This window comes from Mesoplodon densirostris, chromosome X (assembly GCF_025265405.1).
Source record: "Mesoplodon densirostris isolate mMesDen1 chromosome X, mMesDen1 primary haplotype, whole genome shotgun sequence".
Taxonomy (NCBI): Eukaryota; Metazoa; Chordata; class Mammalia; order Artiodactyla; family Ziphiidae; genus Mesoplodon; species Mesoplodon densirostris.
The window spans coordinates 18,342,303-18,361,413 of NC_082681.1; the positions used below are offsets into that span (position 1 = coordinate 18,342,303).

Below are 19,111 nucleotides of genomic sequence, written 5' to 3' on the forward strand. Positions count from 1 at the left end.
TTATGTTTAAGTCTTGAATCCATTTTGAGTTGATTTTTGTGTGTGGTGTGAGGTAAGGTTCCAGTTTTCTTTTTTCTTTTTTGCATGTGCATATTCAGTTTTCCCAGTACCATTTGTCGAAGACTGTTTTTTTCTCATTATATATTCTTGGCACCCTTGTCAAAGATCATTTAAACATATATACACAGATTTATTTCTAGGCTTTCTAATTTGTTCTATTGATCTAGTGTCTTTCTTTGTGCCAACCATACTGTTTTAATTATTGTAGATTTGTAATATGTTTTGGAATAAGGAAATGTGAAACCTCCAACTTTGTTATTTGGGGTTCATTTTGGTTCCATATGAATTCTGGGATTGTTTTTTTCTGTTTCTGTAAAAAAATAAATGCCATTGAGGATTTATAGGGATTGCATTGAATCTGTAGATCGCTTTCAACATCTGGACTTTTTTTTTTCGGATTTCACCGGTTACATGCATTTATTTATCTGTGTATGTATTTAGTTTTTTTTAAATGATTTTTTTATTAGTTTCTGCTTTATAACAAAGTGAATCATTCATACATATACATCTGTTCCCCCATCCCTTCCCTCTTGCGTCTCCCTCCCTCCCACCCTCCCTATCCCACCCCTCCAGGCAGTCACAAAGCACCGAGCTGATCTCCCTGTGCTATGCGGCTGCTTCCCACTAGCTATCTACCTTATGTTTGGTACTGTATATATGTCCATGCCTCTCTTTTGCTTTGTCACAGCTTACCCTTCCCCCTCCCCATATCCTCAAGCGTCTGGACATTTTTAACAGTATAAACTCTTCTGATCTGTGAACATGGGATGTCTTTACACTTATTTGTTCCTTCTTTAATTTTTTTCATTAATGTTTTGTAATTTTCAGTGTACAAGTCTTCGGTCTCCTTGGTTAAGTTTAGTCCTAAGTATTTTATTCTTTGGATGCTATTGTATCAATGAATGAGATTTCTTTCCTTCCTTCTTTCTTTCTTTCTTTCTTCCTTTCTTTCTGTATTTTTTTTTTGGATAGTTCATTGTTAATGTATAGAAATGCAACTGATTTCTGTATGTTAGTTTTGAATCCTGCAACTTTACTGAATTCATTTATTAGTTTTACCAGTTTTTTGTGGAGTCTTTAGGGTTTTCTACATATAAAATCATTTCATCTGTGAACAGAGATCATTTTACTTCTTCCTTTCCCGTTTGGATGCCTTTTATTTTTCTTTCTTTCCTATCTGGCTAGGACATCCAGTACTGTGTTGAATAGAAGTGACCAAAGTGGGTATCTGTGCCTTGTTCCTGATCTTAGAGGAAAAAGCTCTGTTTTTCACCATTGAGTATGATGTTAGCTGTGTGCTTTTCATATATTGCCTTCTTATGTTGAGGCAATTTCCTTCTATTCTTAATTAGTTGAGCATTTTTGTTTTTATCATGAAAGGATGTTGGATTTTTGTCAAATGCTTTTTCTGCATCTAATGAGATGATCATATGATTTTTATCTTTTGCCCTTTGAGTGTGATGTATCACATTGATTGATTTTTGTATGTCAAATCATCCTTGCATCCTAGGTATATTTCCCACTGGTCATGGTGTATGATGCCTTTAGTGTGCTATTACATTTGGGTTGCTAGTATTTTGTTGAGGACTTTGGCATCTATATTCATCAGGATATTGGCCTATAGTTTTCTTTTCTTGTGGTGTCTTTCTCTGGCTCTTGTATCAGGGTAATGCTGGTCTCATAAAATGTGTTTGAAAGTGTTTCTATCTCTTTAATTATTTTGGAAGAGTTTGAGGAGGATTGGTGTTAATTCTTTTTTTTTTTTTTTTGCGGTACGCAGGCCTCTCACTGTTGTGGCCTTTCCCATTGAGGAGCACAGGCTCCAGACATGCAGGCCCAGTGACCATGGCTCACGGGCCCAGCCGCTCCGTGGCATGTGGGATCTCCCCGGACCAGGGCACGAACCCATGTCCCCTGCATCGGCAGGCGGACTCTCAACCACTGCGCCACCAGGGAAGCCCTAATTCATTTTTTAAAAAATTTTTTATTTATTTATTTTTTGGCTGTGCCACGGGGCATGTGGGATCTTAGTTCCCTGACCAGGGATCAAACCCACCCCCCTGCGGTGTAAGCGTGGAGTTTTAACCACTGGACCACCAGGGAAGTCCCCAGTGTTCATTCATTTTTAAATGTTTTATAGAATTCACCAGTGAAGCCATCTGGTCCTGGGCTTTTCTTTGTTGGGAGGTTTCTTTGTTTGTTTGTATTTTGGTTTTTAAATTAATTCATTTATTTTTGGCTGCATTGGGTCTTCATTGCTTTCTCTAGTTGTGGCAAGTGGAGGCTACTCTTCATTGTGGTGCATGGGCTTCTCATTGCAGTGGCTTCTCTTGTTGCAGAGCACAGGCTCTAGGCATGTGGGCATCAGTAGTTGTGGCACGTGGGTCCAGTAGTTGCGGCACACAGGCTTAGTTGCTCTGCGGCATGTGGGATCTTTCTGGACCGGGGCACGAACCCGTGTCCCCTGCATCAACAGGTGGACGCTCAACCACTGCACCACCAGGGAAGCCCTATTTTACTTTTTTAACCAATTTGTTTAACTTACATTTAGTAAATGTATAGAGTTGTGCAACTATCACCACAATCCAATTTAAGAACATTTCTGTCACAGAAGATCCCTTATGCCCATTGCAGTCAATCCCTGCTCCCACCCCCATGAATTATTTTTTTAGTGTTTGCTTTGAGGCTTTCCATATATATATCTTAACTTGTCTGAATCTGCTTCATGTTTACAGTAACGTAATTCTAGTGAGATATAAAAATGTTACTCCTAGTATACCTCTATTTCCACTTCCCTTTTTGTGCTACTGTTGTTATACATGTTATGTCTATATGTTATGAACCCAATAATACATTGCCATCATTATTATTATTGTTATTTTAAATTTATTTATTTATTCATTTATTTAATTTTTGGCTGCATTGGGTCTTTGCTGCTGCACGTGGGTTTTTTCTAGTTGCTGAGAGCAGGGGCTACTCTGTTGTGGTGTGCAGGCTTCTCATTGAAGTGGCTTCTCTTGCCACGGAGCACAGGCTCTAGGCGCACGGGCTTCATTAGTTGTGGCTCGCGGGCTCAGTAGTTGTGGCACATGGGCTTAGTTGCTCCACGGCATGTGGGATCCTCCTGGACCAGGGCTCAAACCCATGTCCCCTGCATTGGCAGGCTGATTCACAACCACTGCACCACCGGGGAAGCCCGCCATTGTTATTATTAATATAATTTTCTATTAATGAAACTGAGAGAAGAAAGGAGAATGAGGATATATTTATAGCATTTGTTATATTAACATTCTTATTTACTGTTTGTGTAAGGTGATACCTCATTGTAGTTTTGATTTGCATTTCTCTAATAATTAGTGATGTTGAGCATCTTTCCATGTGCCTGTTGGCCATCTGTATGTCTTCTTCGGAGAAGTGTCTACTTAAGTCTTCTGCCCATTTTTGGATTGGGTTGTTTGTTTTTTTGATATTGAGTTGTATGAGTTTTGGAAATTAAGCGCTCGTCAGCCACATTGTTTGCAAATATTTTCTCCCAGTCTGTAGGTTGTCTTTTCATTTTGTTGATGGTTTCCTTTGCTGTGCAAAAGGTCCCATTTGTTTATTTTTGCTTTTATTTCTATTGCCTCGGGAGACCGACCTAAGGAAACATTAGTACAATTTATGTCAGAGAATGTTTTGCCTATGTTCTCTTCTAGGAGTTTTATGATGTCCTGTCTTACATTTAAGTCTTTAAGCCATTTTGAGTATATTTTTCTGTAGGGTGTGAGGGAGTGTTCTGACTTCATTGATTTACATGCGGTTGTCCAGCTTTCCCAACACCACTTATGGAAGAGACTGTCTTTTCTCCATTGTATATTCTTGCCTCCTTTGTCGAAGATTAATTGGCCGTAGGCCTGTGGGTTTATTTCTGGGCTCTTTATTCTAGGGGTAGTTTTTTGAGACCAGTCTTTGAAATTTGCTCGTTCTCTCTACTGACCTAGCTGGCCTCTTGTGTAGCTTGTTGTTCTTTTTTTTTTTTTTTTTTTTTTTTTGCTGTACGTGGGCCTCTCACTGTTGTGGCCTCTCCCGTTGCGGAGCACAGGCTCTGGACGCGCAGGCTTCGCGGCCATGGCTCACGGGCCCAGCCGCTCCGCGGCATGTGGGATTTTCCCGGGCCGGGGCACGAACCCACGTCCTCTGCATTGGCAGGCGGACTCTCAACCACTGCGCCACCAGGGAAGCCCGAGCTTGTTGTTCTTAATTAAGAGGACCAGCCTTCTCTCATTTGCTTACCACCAAAATCTTCATTGCCTTTGCAAGAGACCTTAGGCTTGAATTTCCCCACACTGTTTTTCAACTAGAACCAGTTCCTTTGAGGAAAGCTCACTGTTCCTATAGTCTGTCTGCCTCTCTCCTGGGCAAAATCTTTGAGCCACTACTCTGGGTGCTGGGCAGGGCAGTAGCCTCTGGTCTTCTCTTTTTACCTTTCCCAGCACAGAACCTCTACCCTGCAAGCGAGCTGGGGTGAGGGTAATTTGGTGCCAGTATTTTCAGCCTGCGTCCTCCCTCTCTGTCCAGCCTCTCAGCCACACTCACTAGGCATTCAATGTCTTCAACTCAGAGCTGAATCAGTTGAGATACGCTAGTGAGATATTGTGTCCTTGGGGTGGGAGTTGAGGGCAGAGGGAGCCCTCTCTTCTTGTCCACACTTGCCTGGAGTGGCTTCTGGCAAACTGAGCCAGGAGGAGGGAGGAGGGAGAGAGGGAGAGAGCAGGTCATGGCTCAAATACCAAGCTCTCCCTGTTCTTACTGAGTTTTAGAATATTTTCTTGAATAAATGTTTTCTTCATTTACCAGATGTCATTGGAACACTTTCTAGAGACTTTAAATGGTTGTTTTTATAGGCTCCACTAGCTCGGCTTGTTTCCCTGGGGGATGGGTCCATGTAGCATCTCATGCCACCATCCCCTTCAGGCCACTCCTTGATGTCAGCCTAAAAACTTTTTCCCACTTTTATATTGTCTCAGTTTACAGTTTATTGTCTCTGCCACTTAGAAGCTGTGTTACCCAGGGTGATTCACTTAATCTTTAAACCTTAGTTTCCTCACTTGTAAAATGAGGATAAAATCCCCTACCTTGCAGGGTTGGTGTGAGGATTCAATGAAATAATGTATACCAAGTACCCGGCATATAGCACAAGGTACTTGCTGCCACCTCCCATGTCTGCTTTATTCGTCTTCTACCAGCTTCTCGTTGTTTTTTTAGAAAAACAATTATGCAATATTTCAAGCATACAAAGAACAGAGATAAAATAAAGTACACCCACGTACCCACCATTCAGCTTAAGAATCAAATTGTAGCTGCAATTGGAGTCCTGTGTATACTTTCCAATATTTCCTGCTCCTCCCTCCCTCCCCTGAGGGAGCCTCAGTCCTGAATTTGTTTTTATTATTTCCAGGAATGTTTTCATACTTCACTACTTATCTTCAATAAATAAAAATATGGTTCAGAGGCATTTTTCCTGTGATGGCTACGTAAACATCCTGTGCGGATAAGGGTAAATTTCTTAATGCCAATGAAAAGAGATCCCATCATGTTAGCTTGCCATTTATATGAGCACGTACTCTTTTTCTTCTGATCTGAGAACAGCAATTCTGGATAAATACCAGAAAGAAACGGTGTACCTCAGATGGCAGACTTTTGTAGTGTTTAGAGAATTTTCTGTTGTAATTCTGTGTACTAAAATACTACTGACTCTGCATTTACCCATGTTAGGAGTTTAAAATATAAATAACAGTAGAGATTCTTTCAAACATTATGATTTAAAGTCTGTTGCACAGTTAATTGAAAGATTCTCAACTTTGGGGGGAAATTATAACCCTGTTTGCTTGATTTTGGTTAGTGATTTTTAAAAATTGAAGTATAGTTATTTACAATGTTTCAGGTGTACAGCAAAGTAATTCAGTGTACATATATCTATGTATAGATATAGATATATATTCTTTTCCAGATTCTTTTCCATTATAAGTTATTACAAGATATTGAATATAGTTCCCTATGCTATACAGTAGGTCCTTGTTGTTTATCTATTTTATATATGATTATTGATTTTTTTGGAGAATTTTATAATATCCCTTGAAATGATGGAAGACTCACTGGAGTCCCATAGAACTGAATTTTTATCTTAGTGGTTTATTTACATGTAAGGAATGAAAATTAAATTAAAATACTTGGGGTTATCCTCAGAGGTGCTTCTAATATAATCCAAGCTATTTTCTAGGCATCTTGTCGTAATTTATGCTGACATACTAGAGGCAAAGCATAGTTGAGTGAAATTCTCAGAAAATTCAGATTAAAATCCTGTTTTATATGAAGGCTTCAGCTGAAATAGGGACATTGGTGGATTTCTGCTAAAGCTGTAGGTGCTTAGAAGCGGGAAAATTTTTGAGTCAGAGCAAGCCAGTTAGGTGAACTTCTTCATTTCGGCCGGCAGGTAGCAGTATCATACTAGAAATGCTTGTGACGATTGACAATGAGACCAGACGCAGCCCGAAAATTGTATGACTGTGTGTTGGTGCCTTGTGAAAAGTGCAGTGATGCATTATCTGAATTCGGAGATACAAGCAGACCCCAATCTTGATATGTTTGCTCCCCATATTTACATATATTTGAATGAGTGCCCCAGTCTTTTGCTCGGCCCTGGGCGAGGTCTTTTGGGATTTCCCCTCTCTCTCCCCTTCTGGCTCGCTATTGTGGCTCTTATTTCTTCCTGGGAGTAACTTCACCCTTACAAAAATACCCACTTCTCTCCCGTGCTTCGTTGTGGCATCCATCCTTTTCACAAGGGAGAGGAACCCGGCGGCGTGGAAAGACAGAGGGGGGAGAGGGGGAGAGAGTTAGCGCCGAGGCAGATCTGGACCTCACTTCCGGCTCTATTGCGGCGACTACCACAAACACCACGTATTCTTTTCCTCTTGTTAGTTTTATAAACTCTCTGTTTACCACTGTTGTCAGCAATGAAGACTTTGAGAAAAACTCAGAGCTGTGTACTTGCTTCCGGGACGAAGCACATAGGAAAAATTCTGAGACTAGATTCTGTTCTGTCTTTGAGGAACCAGGGAAGGGAGCAAGTGAGACTGACCACAAACAAAAAAGTGGTGGGGAAGAAGCAGGCAGCCTAGTCTCTGGGACTGGATCAGTGAAAAAAGGGCTAAGTGAGATCCACCCAACCCAGTGTGAGCGGCATCCCGGGGATTTTCCACTGGCCACGCCCAGCCTCCCAGCTCCTCGTGCCTCACCTCCGCTTTCCAGACCACGGTGATTCCCATGAAAGGCTGGTGGCGAGAGAGTGAGGCGAAAAGGGGGGAAAATCTGGTCCTTTTCTAGCTGCTCTAGTTAGAGTCACCATCGTTCAAAGTGGAAATCTATGCAAAGATTCTACAGAAACACTGTTATATGAGATGGTTAAGCCCTGTAGTGTTATTATAATGTATGACACTTTTCTTCAGTTTTCCAGCCCAACCTAGAATATACCAGAGCCCCATCCACCGTGCATTCTATAAGGGTATGTTGAGTTTCAAACAACATTCATACATTGAAAACTGCTTCTATTGTGTCACATCACATATACAGAACATGTTAAACTTGAAAAGCACTTCAAACAGGCTGTATAAAACGTAAAAGATGCATTTGAAAGACATTGTGTTTTGGTATACAGATATATATTTGCATGTTATATTTGTGTATGATATTAATTTGTGCATTAAATTTATTTGGCTAAGTAAAATGTGTCTTTGAGGATCTATTTATCATGATGGGCAGTGGCTTTATAAGGCAGTTTTGTTCTTTTGTTGCACTAGTCTAATGTTACTTTTTCCCTAATAGCCAGTGTTTTATTCTGAGATAGTGATCTCATGTTATACTGAAAAAAAAATTTAAATTCTTTTGTAATATTTAACAAGCCTAGAAGTTAGAATGATGCATGGAAAGTAATAAAGTACACATTAGCATTTGCTTTTAATTGTTGTAACCCTTGTATCAATTAGAGTAGAACGTTGAGGATGCAGGTAGTTATTTACTCATGGAAAGGAAAAAATAAGGCTTGTTTACCAAATTGAAAAGAAATTAGAAAATTGATTTTCTCAAAATTACATACTCAAATGCACTCTCCAACTTCGAGTTATTTTCCTAATTATACTTTATATGTGATGATCATTTTTTAGTCTAAGCCAAATCTGACCCACAGGCACGTTAACCTGTTTCCCTAGTTGCTTGCATTAAGCACTATTTCTTTTTTCAAAATTTTTATTGAGATCTACTTGATTTACAATGTTGTGTTAGTTTCAGGTATACAGTAAAGTAATTCAGTTATACATATAGATATATATTCTTTTTCATATTCTTTTCCATTATGATTTATTACAGGATATTGAATAGAGTTCCCTGTGCTATATAGTAGAACCTTGTTGTTTATCTATTTTATATATAGTAGTGTGTATCTGTTAATCCCAAACTCTTAATTTATCCCTTCCCCACCCCCTTTAACCTTTGGTAACCATAAGTTTGTTTTCTATGTCTGTGAATCTGTTTCTGTTTTGTAAATAAGTTCATTTCTATCATACTTCAGATTCCACATATAAGCGATATCATATGATATTTGTCTTTCTCTGTCTGACTTACTTCACTTAGTATGATAATCTCTAGGTCCAAAACACTATTTCTTCTAGAAGTTCTCCCTGCATTATTCAAGTGAACTCAGCTCCCACCCTCCTTTTTTTCATGGTTTAGACCTCAGAGATGGTCCATGCCACTGCTGTGTTCCACATCAAGCATCAGACAGTAGTGATTTCCAACAGACTTGGGTATGAACCTTAACTTAGCTATTTACTTGCTTTCACTCACCCTTTCTGAGTCTCATGTTTCTCATCTGTAAAATGAAGATAACACCTGTGTTGAAATGTTGTTGTGAATATTAAACCAGAACAGATGCATGCAGAGATCTTAGCATGAAAGATTTTAGTCTTATAAACCCCAATATTTAAGGTTCATGATTTTAGTAGGAAGTAGGTTTTATCTCTGCTTTACAAATGAGTCAGCTGAGGTTGGTAACTGATCAGGGTCACTGAATCTGTTTTATGATTTCAAGTCCAGGGCACTTCCCTCCCCTTGGCTGCTTCTGGAGCAAGACTGCAAAAACTGATAAAACAGGTAGCCTTGATGGTTAGATGTGACCACTCAGATGAGATCTAGCTTCCATGACATCCCTGTGATTCTGCGTGACTCAAGGTTGCTGTGTAACAGCTGAAATGATGTCTTTTTCTCTCCTGCTCGCAAAAGCCAAGCAGAGGGAGAGTATCTATAATAGGGGTAACCTGCAACCCACCACACCCCCAAACCCCCTAGTAGGTTATCACTGATAGCAAGTTTCTTTGAACACAGCACAACTTTTTGCAACATGCCACAGTTGGGAACCACTGTCGAAGATGTGTTCTAGGAGAATAAGTAGGTCATTTGGTAGTAGAGGGTTCCTCTTGGAGAGGGATGAGAAGATTGGTGGGGCCAGTGGGAATCCAAAAAGTTAAGACTTGATCTTGCAGGCAATTGGAGGTTCCTGAGTAGGAAAGCAACAGGAGTTAAGTGGTGGTTTGCAGGGTGCTTCACAAGCCAGAAAGCCTGGAAGCTGTGGGGTCCATTGGACTATTGCAGTGAACCAGACCGGAGAGATGAAGGCCTGAGCTGAGTCAGTGGCAGTGGGAATGGAAAGGAATAAACAGGCACAAGAAGGCTTGTGACGGATTAGGTATGCATGGGTGAGCAAGGAGGGAGAGGGGTCAAGAGATAAGGCAGGTTTCCTTCTTTAATTCTATGTTGCAGAAATATAAACTAAAATGATCTTGCAGCCCCAGGACTCAGTATCCTATTGGTGGAAAGGAGACAGTCCAAGAGGGTGCTGAAGGGCAGAGAAAACCCAGGCTTAGACTTAGACATTTGCACAACATGGTTCCTAAGATATTAATACAGTCTTTTTTTTTTTTTTTTTTTTGGCCACACCGCGTGGCTTGTGAGATCTTAGTTCCCCTACCAGGGATTGAACCGGGGCCCACGGCAGTGAGAGTGCAGAGTCCCAACCACTGGACCGCCAGGGAATTCCCTACAGTCTTTTTTTTTTTTTAAAGCCGAGTTATTTGGGTAGACTGCTGCACTGTTTTCAGATCCTAGGCTAAGTGATTAGTCATGCAAACATGCTGCTATCTGAATTTAGGACTTGATTCTGGCAAATTACAAGTGATAGGGAGCACCTGGTGATAGGGAGCACTTGGTGAGTTACTCCCCTTGGCATCTCATCAGCCAATAACTAGAATGTTTGCAGTGACTAAGAAAAGATTTTTTCAAACCTGACATTGAGGTCATATGATAGATTGTATGCCCCATGCCTCTGGGTGCAGGCTTCTTAAGGGCAGGGGTTTTGGTTTTCTTCACGGCTGTATTCCCAACAGAGAACAGAGCCTGGCACTTAGTAGATGCTCAATAAATAATTGTTGGATGAGAAAATAAAGCCAGGGATCATAAGTGCCTGGTTCACTGCTGTAGCCCAGTGCTGTGCACCATGCTGATTGAATTGAGTTGAAGTGCGTTGGACAGCATTTGCGCTGGTGATCCAAAATTTATTTGGTTTTCTATGCTGTGAAATACAGGAAAATCATGTTCAGTTGGTAACTCTTTACATGGAATATTAAGCAGTAACAAAACTATATTCGTTCTTTTGCCAGTGACGATCTGGAACGATTTATGGAAAATCAAGGTGCATCTAGCCCAGGTATCCTCATTTTAACAACAAGTCTCAGCAAACCTTTCATGCGACTGGAAAAGTATGTTACTCTCTTGCAAGAGTTGGAACGGCATATGGAGGTAAGGGAAGGCGAGCTGTTTTAAGCTCCTGTACAAAGGATGAGCCTCTGCTCTGGAGGAAGCAGCCAGTACCACCTCCAAACTAGCCTTACTGAGCACTTCAGAAAAAACCTGGGCTTCAAAATTTACTTGATCCAGTCTACCCTCTTCCCGGACTTTTAGTTTTCCCCATTATGCAGCAAAATAAGAAGGGGACATTCTTTTTTTTTTTTTCCCTCTGAAGATTTTTTTTTTACTTATTTTTTCCAGCTTTATTGAGGTATGATTGGCCAATAAAAATTGTATATATTTAGGTTGTACAACGTGATTTTTTAAAGGTGTACAATGTGATGATTTAATATACACATACATTGTAAAATCATGACCACAATCACGTTAATTAACACATCCGTCACCTCACATACCTACCTTTTTTTTTTTAGTGAGAACTTTCAAGATCTTTTCTTTTCTTTTTTTTTTAAGCAACTTTGAAGTATACAATACAGTATTATCAACTATAGTCACCATGCTGTACATTAGATCCCCAGGACTTATTCATCTAATAACTGAAAGATACCCATACTTTACTATTAAGTATTCATGATCATTCTCCCTCCCCTCTCTTCTCCCAGCCCCGGTCCTGTTGCTTCCTCAAGTCTCTGCTCACTGGTTGACTTAGGTTTTCTTCTGCCCTCTCATCTGTAGATGGTGGTTCTACAGAGAAATCTTCCACCAAGAAATCTTCTGTTGCTCTGATACATGAACCAGCTTTCTTGTGGGAGCTAAACAAAGCAAAACAGCATCAGAAAATGTACAGAACATTTTTCATTATAGACAGGAATGTTTATCCCTAGAGCACTGTGGTCATTCAGCTTTCTGACTCTGGATTACAATGGAAGATTCTGGTATTTCTTTAAAGATGAATAAATGGGTCCACTCTCAGTTTCTCTGTTTATGCAGCCATACATCTCCATCAAAGCCCCCTCACATTTTTGTTTAAAAATGTACAGTTTACTTGCAACAGCTGTAGCATAGCTCTCACCTTTTCTAAATATTCAGATTTGCAATGAGGCCTGAGGATTGAATATTTTTGCCTCAAGAGCCCAAATCCTCTTTATTAAAAGCCAATCAGCAGGGGTAGCTTCTTGAGCTGTTCTTGTGTGATGGAGCATGGGGGATGGGGATGGGTGAGGAGGGCCCAAGGGGTGAAGCTGCATTTACCCTACTTGTTCTTCCTGTGTCTGGGGAAAGGTTTTGAGGTTTGAAAGGGTTTGATTATCTTTAAAGAAAAAGGTTGCACGCTGCCCGTCTTGTCAGCGTTTGTAAGGATTGAAAGCGTGTACTCTGAGGGAAAGCACATTCTCAGGTTCTTTGGCCTGCCAGAATGAAATTTCACTTAGGGCCCAGGAAGGTGTTGACCTCTGGATGGCTTTCCAAAAGCTAAACCTGTTTACTGAACCATTTGAGGTTTGCCCCTCCTTGTTTATCACAAAAATCCAGAAACGCGTGACCCCAGTTTCTGGAACTGCTCAGTGCTGAAGTGCAAATGGACACTTCATTTGAGGAAATAAAATCCCAGGTGCCCCCACTGCCTGCATCCTCTGTCTTGGCCCTTCTTGTCTCAGAGCCCGTTTCCTCTCCTCCTCCGCATGCTGGTCACCTGCCTTTGGCTGCCTTTCATTTCCCACCATCAGATAATACGTACTCTGAGTACAAGTTCACCATCTGGTGAGACACTTTATCCAGCTTTCTGATCATTGAGTATGGCTGCTGGCTCATGGCAGAGTAGAACTTGAACTTCTCAATGATCAGCTGATTTGTGGAAGGATACATTTATAAAGGAGTACAACCTTTCTTTTCATAAGCAGTGCTGCTCTTGGCTTGGGTCAGACCCTTAGTCTACTCAGCTCTGTATTTTATCACCCAAAGCTGATTGAACAGCAGATTTTGTCTTCCTTTTACTGCAGCTGAATTCCAGAGGTTAGCTGGACATCTCCCGCAAGGAGCCCTACTTTCCCTTCACAAACAGTTATGCAGATGTGGATTCCTCAAAGCCATTTTTGAACCTTTTCACTTTTCAGGGTTGTGAGTACCGTGGAATTGCAGACCAAACATAATCAGCTTGCTTAAGAAGGAGCACATGGTATGAGACCTGGAATTTTTTCCCGTCTGCCATGTTGAGTCTGCTGAAAGAAAATGGAGGTGTAGGAAATGAGATTGGGTTGATTTCTCTCTAACCACCACTCTGTTTCTACAATTCCCTACCTCTTGTCATTTACTAACAACATGACCTAATGATGCCCCCCCCGCACATTATTATTTATTATCCACGGTATAACAGCAAAAAGGCAAATGGGAACTCTTGCCTCGATAACTGTACCTAGTATGTTGTTACCAAATATATAATGTGTTCCCAGCCATCTTAATTTCTTCATTACCTGATCATTAGAGGTGCTGAGATTCCAAATGCTCAAATGCTGTTTTATTTTTTAATCTTCAAGTTAGCATACGGTAAAACTGACTTTTTTCTTTTGGGGTACAGGTCTATGACTTTTAACGTGTGTAGAAATTCGAGTTACCACCACTACTATCTCGATACAGAACAATTCCATCATCCCTCAAAATGTCTTCTTTGGATCTCTTTGCAGCCACACCCTCCTCCCACCCCTAACCCCTGCAATCACTGATCTGTTCTCCTTTAATATTGTTTTTGAATGTATTCCTTTCATAGGATACGCATCCAGATCACCAGGATATTCTGAAAGCAATCATAGCATTCAAAACTCTCATGGTAGGTGATGTTCTAAAATTATAATTCTCCATTTTGTATGCTTTGTTCCTAAAAGAGTGACTTGTGTGTAATGTTTCTTTCCTTCTGCAAAGGTCTCTAGAGTGGAAACAACAAGCTCTAGCGACCGTATCGCAGTGATTGTTTCATTGAATGTTGTCTTCCAAACATCATGCTTACCTGTGAAAGGTTGCCAGGCTGAGGGTGTAAAGCACTCACATTTGAAGTCTCTGCCACATTAAGCATGGCTGTGTAGGTGGGGGGTTTCCTTTTGTCTCTTTGTCTTTACCCCCGTGTTACTCACCGTATGTCTGTGCAACTCGTCCTTCACTGATCGGCATCAATACCGGATTCATCTACTTATGCCGAAAGGTGTGAGTCTATTCTTTGCATATGAAAAAGAAATCCTTCATCAAATCTAAAAGGAAAAAGAAACCCGACTAAAATACAATTGCTGTATATAGAGTGCTATCAAAGTTACCTTTTATCTTGAATCTTGAGCACAATGGCTTAATGTCCTCTTGAACCCACTGATGTAAAACTGCTTGGTGGCATTTTAGGAGGAAAGAAAAGGTTATTTGGGGAGATTGATTAAGTTGAGCTTAATTTTAGACATTTCTGTAGTACTCCAAGTGATGGGGATCAACGTTTAGTTATGGATTCTTGCTGTAAGGTTGTGATGCAACATTCACCGTCACCTCGTTTTTATTGCTGACGAAAGATCTGTACCTGACGTGTCCACAGTTAAACAGCAAGTTGAAGACCAGAGTGTAAGGTATCAGGTTAAAATTGCTGTTGTAGGTAAAAAATGGTGGAATATTGGCAGTTTGACATGGTTCAACCTAATGGAACAGCCCACTGAAAGCCATGGCATTTATAATAATTTGTATCCCTTCTCTTTTTTCCTATGTAAATTGAATATAAAATGTCTCATTTGAAAAACGATATTTCATTCTAATCATTTTACATGTTGTATAACTTGCTTTGATGGTTATAGTATACTTATTCCCATTCTAGACCTCAAAGATATGTGTACAATGAATTTATTTGCTCAAGTTTCCATTTACCTGAAAGGGGCAGCAGAGATTTTATAGAAAACACGCCCCCAAACACTATGATAGTCATTTGGAAACAGGAACATAACTAACCATATGCTTATTTTCATATTCGATTTGGAGTGAATACTGTTAAATTATTTTAAGATAACTTCACATTTTCTGAAGCAGTGAGAGATATATGTATATAGTATATACTATATACAAATATATAGTAGTCATACCCCACGTGTTATTTCTTGGCTTGTATTTTCAGTTTGTATTTGTGAAATTCGGTTGTATCTCTTTTTCCAATCCTTTTAGGGATAAAAATTAACTTAGTACTTTTTCATAGCAATCTACTACTGGTCCCAAAACAAAGTATAGGGCAGTGCATATGTTTCATTATAAGATCAGTTTGATTCACTGTGGCATAAGGAGTTTAATTTTCTCTTTTTCGATAACTCTTGGAGTCATTTTGTAAATTAAGATGTCACTTGGTTGGAAACTGAGTTAGAAAAATAAATTTGCTTTGTAACAAAGCACGATTTATGCAAAGGTAGACAAGATGGAGAGGAGCTGGAGCGAGCAGGGACACCAAGCAGCAGATCTGAACCTACTGGTCCTGTTTGATGTGATTCTGCTACTTGTCTCCTTGTGGAGAGGGAGAGGCAACCCGCTTCTACCACTTTATCTTGATGTTTTGCAAAATGAGAAGTGGCTCTTCCTTACAAAATGTTCAGGGGCTGAAGGCTAGAGATTTAAGGTAGTGGATCTTTCCGTCTGTCCGGAACGGACCTGGTGATGGGACTCGTGGTGAGGAATAGGGACTCAGTGGAAATCTGATAGTCAAGAGCCGCTTCTTACTTTAGCCTTGTTTCAGGTCTGTTTCAGAAGAATTCCTATTTCAGTATGTTCTGCTTTGGTTCTGTAGGGGCAGTGCCAAGATCTCAGAAAGAGAAAACAGCTGGAGTTGCAGATACTTTCGGAACCTATTCAGGCATGGGAAGGGGAGGATATTAAAACCTTGGGAAATGTGATCTTTATGTCGCAAGTAATGGTGCAGTATGGAACATGTGAGGTAAGAGGTTTCAAATCTCAACACCCTTTCTTCCGTCTTTTATATATTTCTTCCTTTCTTTCTTCTTCCATCAAGGTCAAATGATCAAACTTTTCACATCAGAAACTGAGCACCTGTTCTTTGCCCAGCCCTCTGCTTGGTGCTGTGGGAGCAATTAAGAGAAAAGAACAGCCATGATCTCTGCCTTCAAAGAACTCATTAGAGACAGATTAAAAGCCAAGCTGCAACTAGAAAACAAACCAAAATAGTCAATGCCAGATCATACCATCCCTACAATAGATTCCATAGAAGTTCAGAGAAGGGAGAGACCAAGAAAAGACTGTATGCAGACAGAACTTGAGGAGGGGGCCGTGAAGAGAGAGGGGGAAGATTTTGTAAGGGAGAGGTCATTCTTATCTCAGGAGACATAAGCGCACTGAGCCAGCCAGTTTATTAGGAGCAGAGGAAGCATCCTGGGCAGAGTGAAAGAGTGAATTCATTGGGTTCGAGAGAGGCAGGTTGTGAAGAACCTCAGATGTCAGGCAAGGATAGTTCAGCTGGACGCAGCAGGAAACCATGCGAGGCCTGAGTAGTAGAGAAACAGGGGTGAAACGAAAGGGGTGTTTCTGACAACCTGGCAGCTGTATATGTCAGCTAAACTGGAGGGGATAGGGCTAGAGACAGGCCAGCTGGGTTGGAAAGTGGTAAGTACCCCCCAGGAAGGTGGTGGCAGAGAGAATGAAACTTTAGGGGCAAATATGAGACCTGTTGAGAAGGGAAAGCCTATAGGAAGTGGTGAGCCAGAGCCTAAAGGAAATGACGGATGTCATTTCAGACCTGGTAACTTTCAAGTGATGGTGGGTATCCAGGAGGAGATGACTTGTAGGCAGCTGTTGAAACGGTATAGAAATGTGGGTAGGAGGTCAGAGTTAGAGGCAGAGGTTTACATGCCCCTGACAGATGTGCCTTCTTGGGAAGTAAATATCCAGAGAGAAGCACGGAGGCCTGAAGGTGGATTATGTCTTTTAGGAAGGGAGTGGGGTAGGGGAAGAAGGTTGATTACATCACCTGGTGTGATTTATGGGGTATTACAATCGTCTTCTCCCTCCCCAGACATCTTCCTCTACTCCCTGACAGGTCTCTGTCAGAGATTCATTACTGTGGTTACAAAAGGGGAAAGCGGGGAGGGATAAATTAGGAGTTTGGGGTTAACAGATTCAAAGTACTATACATAAAAGAGATAAACAACAAGAACCTACTATATAGCACAGGGAACTATATTCAATATCTTGTAATAACCTAAAATGGAAAGAATCTGAAAAAGAATATGTATCTGAATCACTTTGCTGTACACTTGCAGCATTGTAAATCAACTATACTTCAATTTAAAAATTGGAAAAAAAAGCAATCTCATTTAAAATGCAGATACCCTGTGGAAGGTTAATGCAGTGACTCTAACAGTCTTTCATACCTTTGGGATAAACCTCTTGGGTAAAGCAAGGACGAATCAATGCCGGAAAAAGAAGACGAAGCAGGGACTCCCTGGCTGTCCAGTGGTTAAGACTACGCGCTTCCAGTGCAGGAGGCTGGGGTTCGATCCCTGGTTGGGGAACTAAGATCCCGCATGCTGCGCGGCGAGGCCAAAAGATTAAAAAAAGAAAAAAAGACAAAGCAGAAGATAGAGGAGAATCAGGGGAGTGTGGTATGTCGTGGAAATTCTAGGAGGTGCATTTGAAAATGGTCATCCTGCTGAGTGCTGCAGAAGGGTCAGAGGTCAAAGAGTATAGAGACCGGGAAGAAGCCATTGGATTTCTCTAGAAGGCAGTGATTGAAGACTTTGAGAGAGCAGCAGGGGTGCAGTTAGAGGGGGATCAATGGGGAGAAAACGAAGGCAGCAAGTAATCTGGCAATAAAATGTCAAGAAATAGGGTGTTATGTCTAAGGAGCCACAGGGGCAAGTGAAAGCTTATGAAATGGACAGGAGATGTGCATATGCTAAAGGCAGCAGAAAAAGCCAGTTAGACAGGAGAGGCAGCTGGAAGCAAGAGCAGGAGATGAGACCAAGCAAGAGAAAGATGTGAGAGAACGCAGAACACTTGTTAGAAAAATTAGCCTTGAAAGGTTGCTCTTCTCAAGCGGGAGAAAGGAGGCGGAGCCAGGCATGAGGATAATTGTAGCTAAGATGGTCGGACGCACGAGCCCAGCGCCATCTTTGGCATCTACTCATTGCATATCTGTTTAAGGGGTTCAGAGAAGCCTTCGTGTGTAAAATTTCCTTTAGAGCCATTTTAAAAAGTGTTTCCTTCTTTGTTTTATATGGGTATAATAATTATTGTGTAGTTATTGATTAACGGTAATTTTAGGAAGAGTTTACCATACATGTTAGGGCATAATAAATTTCCTATCACCTGAAAACCCCTTTATTTGGCCACTTTTCAAAGTAAAATCATTTTCACTTTGGGAACATTGAGACTTACATTGTGCTCTGGTTGCAGCTTGGGCAGGAAGGCATTAACTGTGTGACTTTTCAGGCTTACATGCTTGGGAAACAAACATGGTTGTTTGTATTTAACTCTTATGTATAGGAAGGACACAGATAAACTGGGGGCCTATATCCATTTTCAAAGTAAAAGTAAATGCATTTTATACTTTTAAGTTGGGTATCCTTTTTTTAAAAAAAATCACTGCGTTTCATTGCCTTATATAAAATCTATGTTACAAAAATGATTCCAGAAATTATTAATAAACAAAATGTGCAATTTATATTTTTCATTTAATCTTTTTCCTTCCACTTCAGGAAAAAGAGGAGCGGTACCTCATGTTATTTTCAAGTGTCTTGATAATGTTATCTGCAAGTCCTCGGATGAGTGGCTTTATCTATCAGGTTAGTAGATTTCATATAAAGCAAATAGCAAGACCCGTAATGAAAACAGGTTTCCATCCAGATGCAATATTTCCACTCCGGCATTAAAAGCTCCAGCCAGAAAAGACAGAATGTTCTGTCTGACCCTTCATGTAATTAAACAGTTTATAAGAGCAGATGTTCCTTCTCTCAGAGGCGTATGTGTTAGCATAATGAGTTTATCCTGAATGTCCACTGCTCTGGTTATAAGCTAGGTTATGAATGTGTAAATAGAAATTGAAGTCTGCAACTAGATGCATTAGCAACAGCATTTTCCAGGCCCATATCATATCATTATTGCTGAAAAAATATAAAGTTGAGACTTGCCCCTATGGTTGTCTTATTACAGTCACATCACGTGACTCAAGTTTCTGAGATGGAAGTCATTCAGCTCCTTAGGA

At 40.6% G+C, this 19,111-nt stretch overlaps 1 protein-coding gene across 8 annotated transcripts in view; it reads left to right on the forward strand.

The window, feature by feature from the left end:
* The window catches only part of ARHGEF6 (Rac/Cdc42 guanine nucleotide exchange factor 6), a 116,283-nt gene that overhangs the window by 82,483 nt on the left and 14,689 nt on the right, over positions 1–19,111 (forward strand). For all 8 annotated transcript variants that reach the window (XM_060086995.1, XM_060086997.1, XM_060086996.1 and 5 more), the window contains 4 exons: positions 10,809–10,947; positions 13,658–13,717; positions 15,683–15,829; positions 18,606–18,692. In XM_060086995.1, coding sequence (XP_059942978.1) covers positions 10,809–10,947; positions 13,658–13,717; positions 15,683–15,829; positions 18,606–18,692 — 433 coding nt within the window. The remainder of the gene's footprint in view (positions 1–10,808; positions 10,948–13,657; positions 13,718–15,682; positions 15,830–18,605; positions 18,693–19,111) is intronic.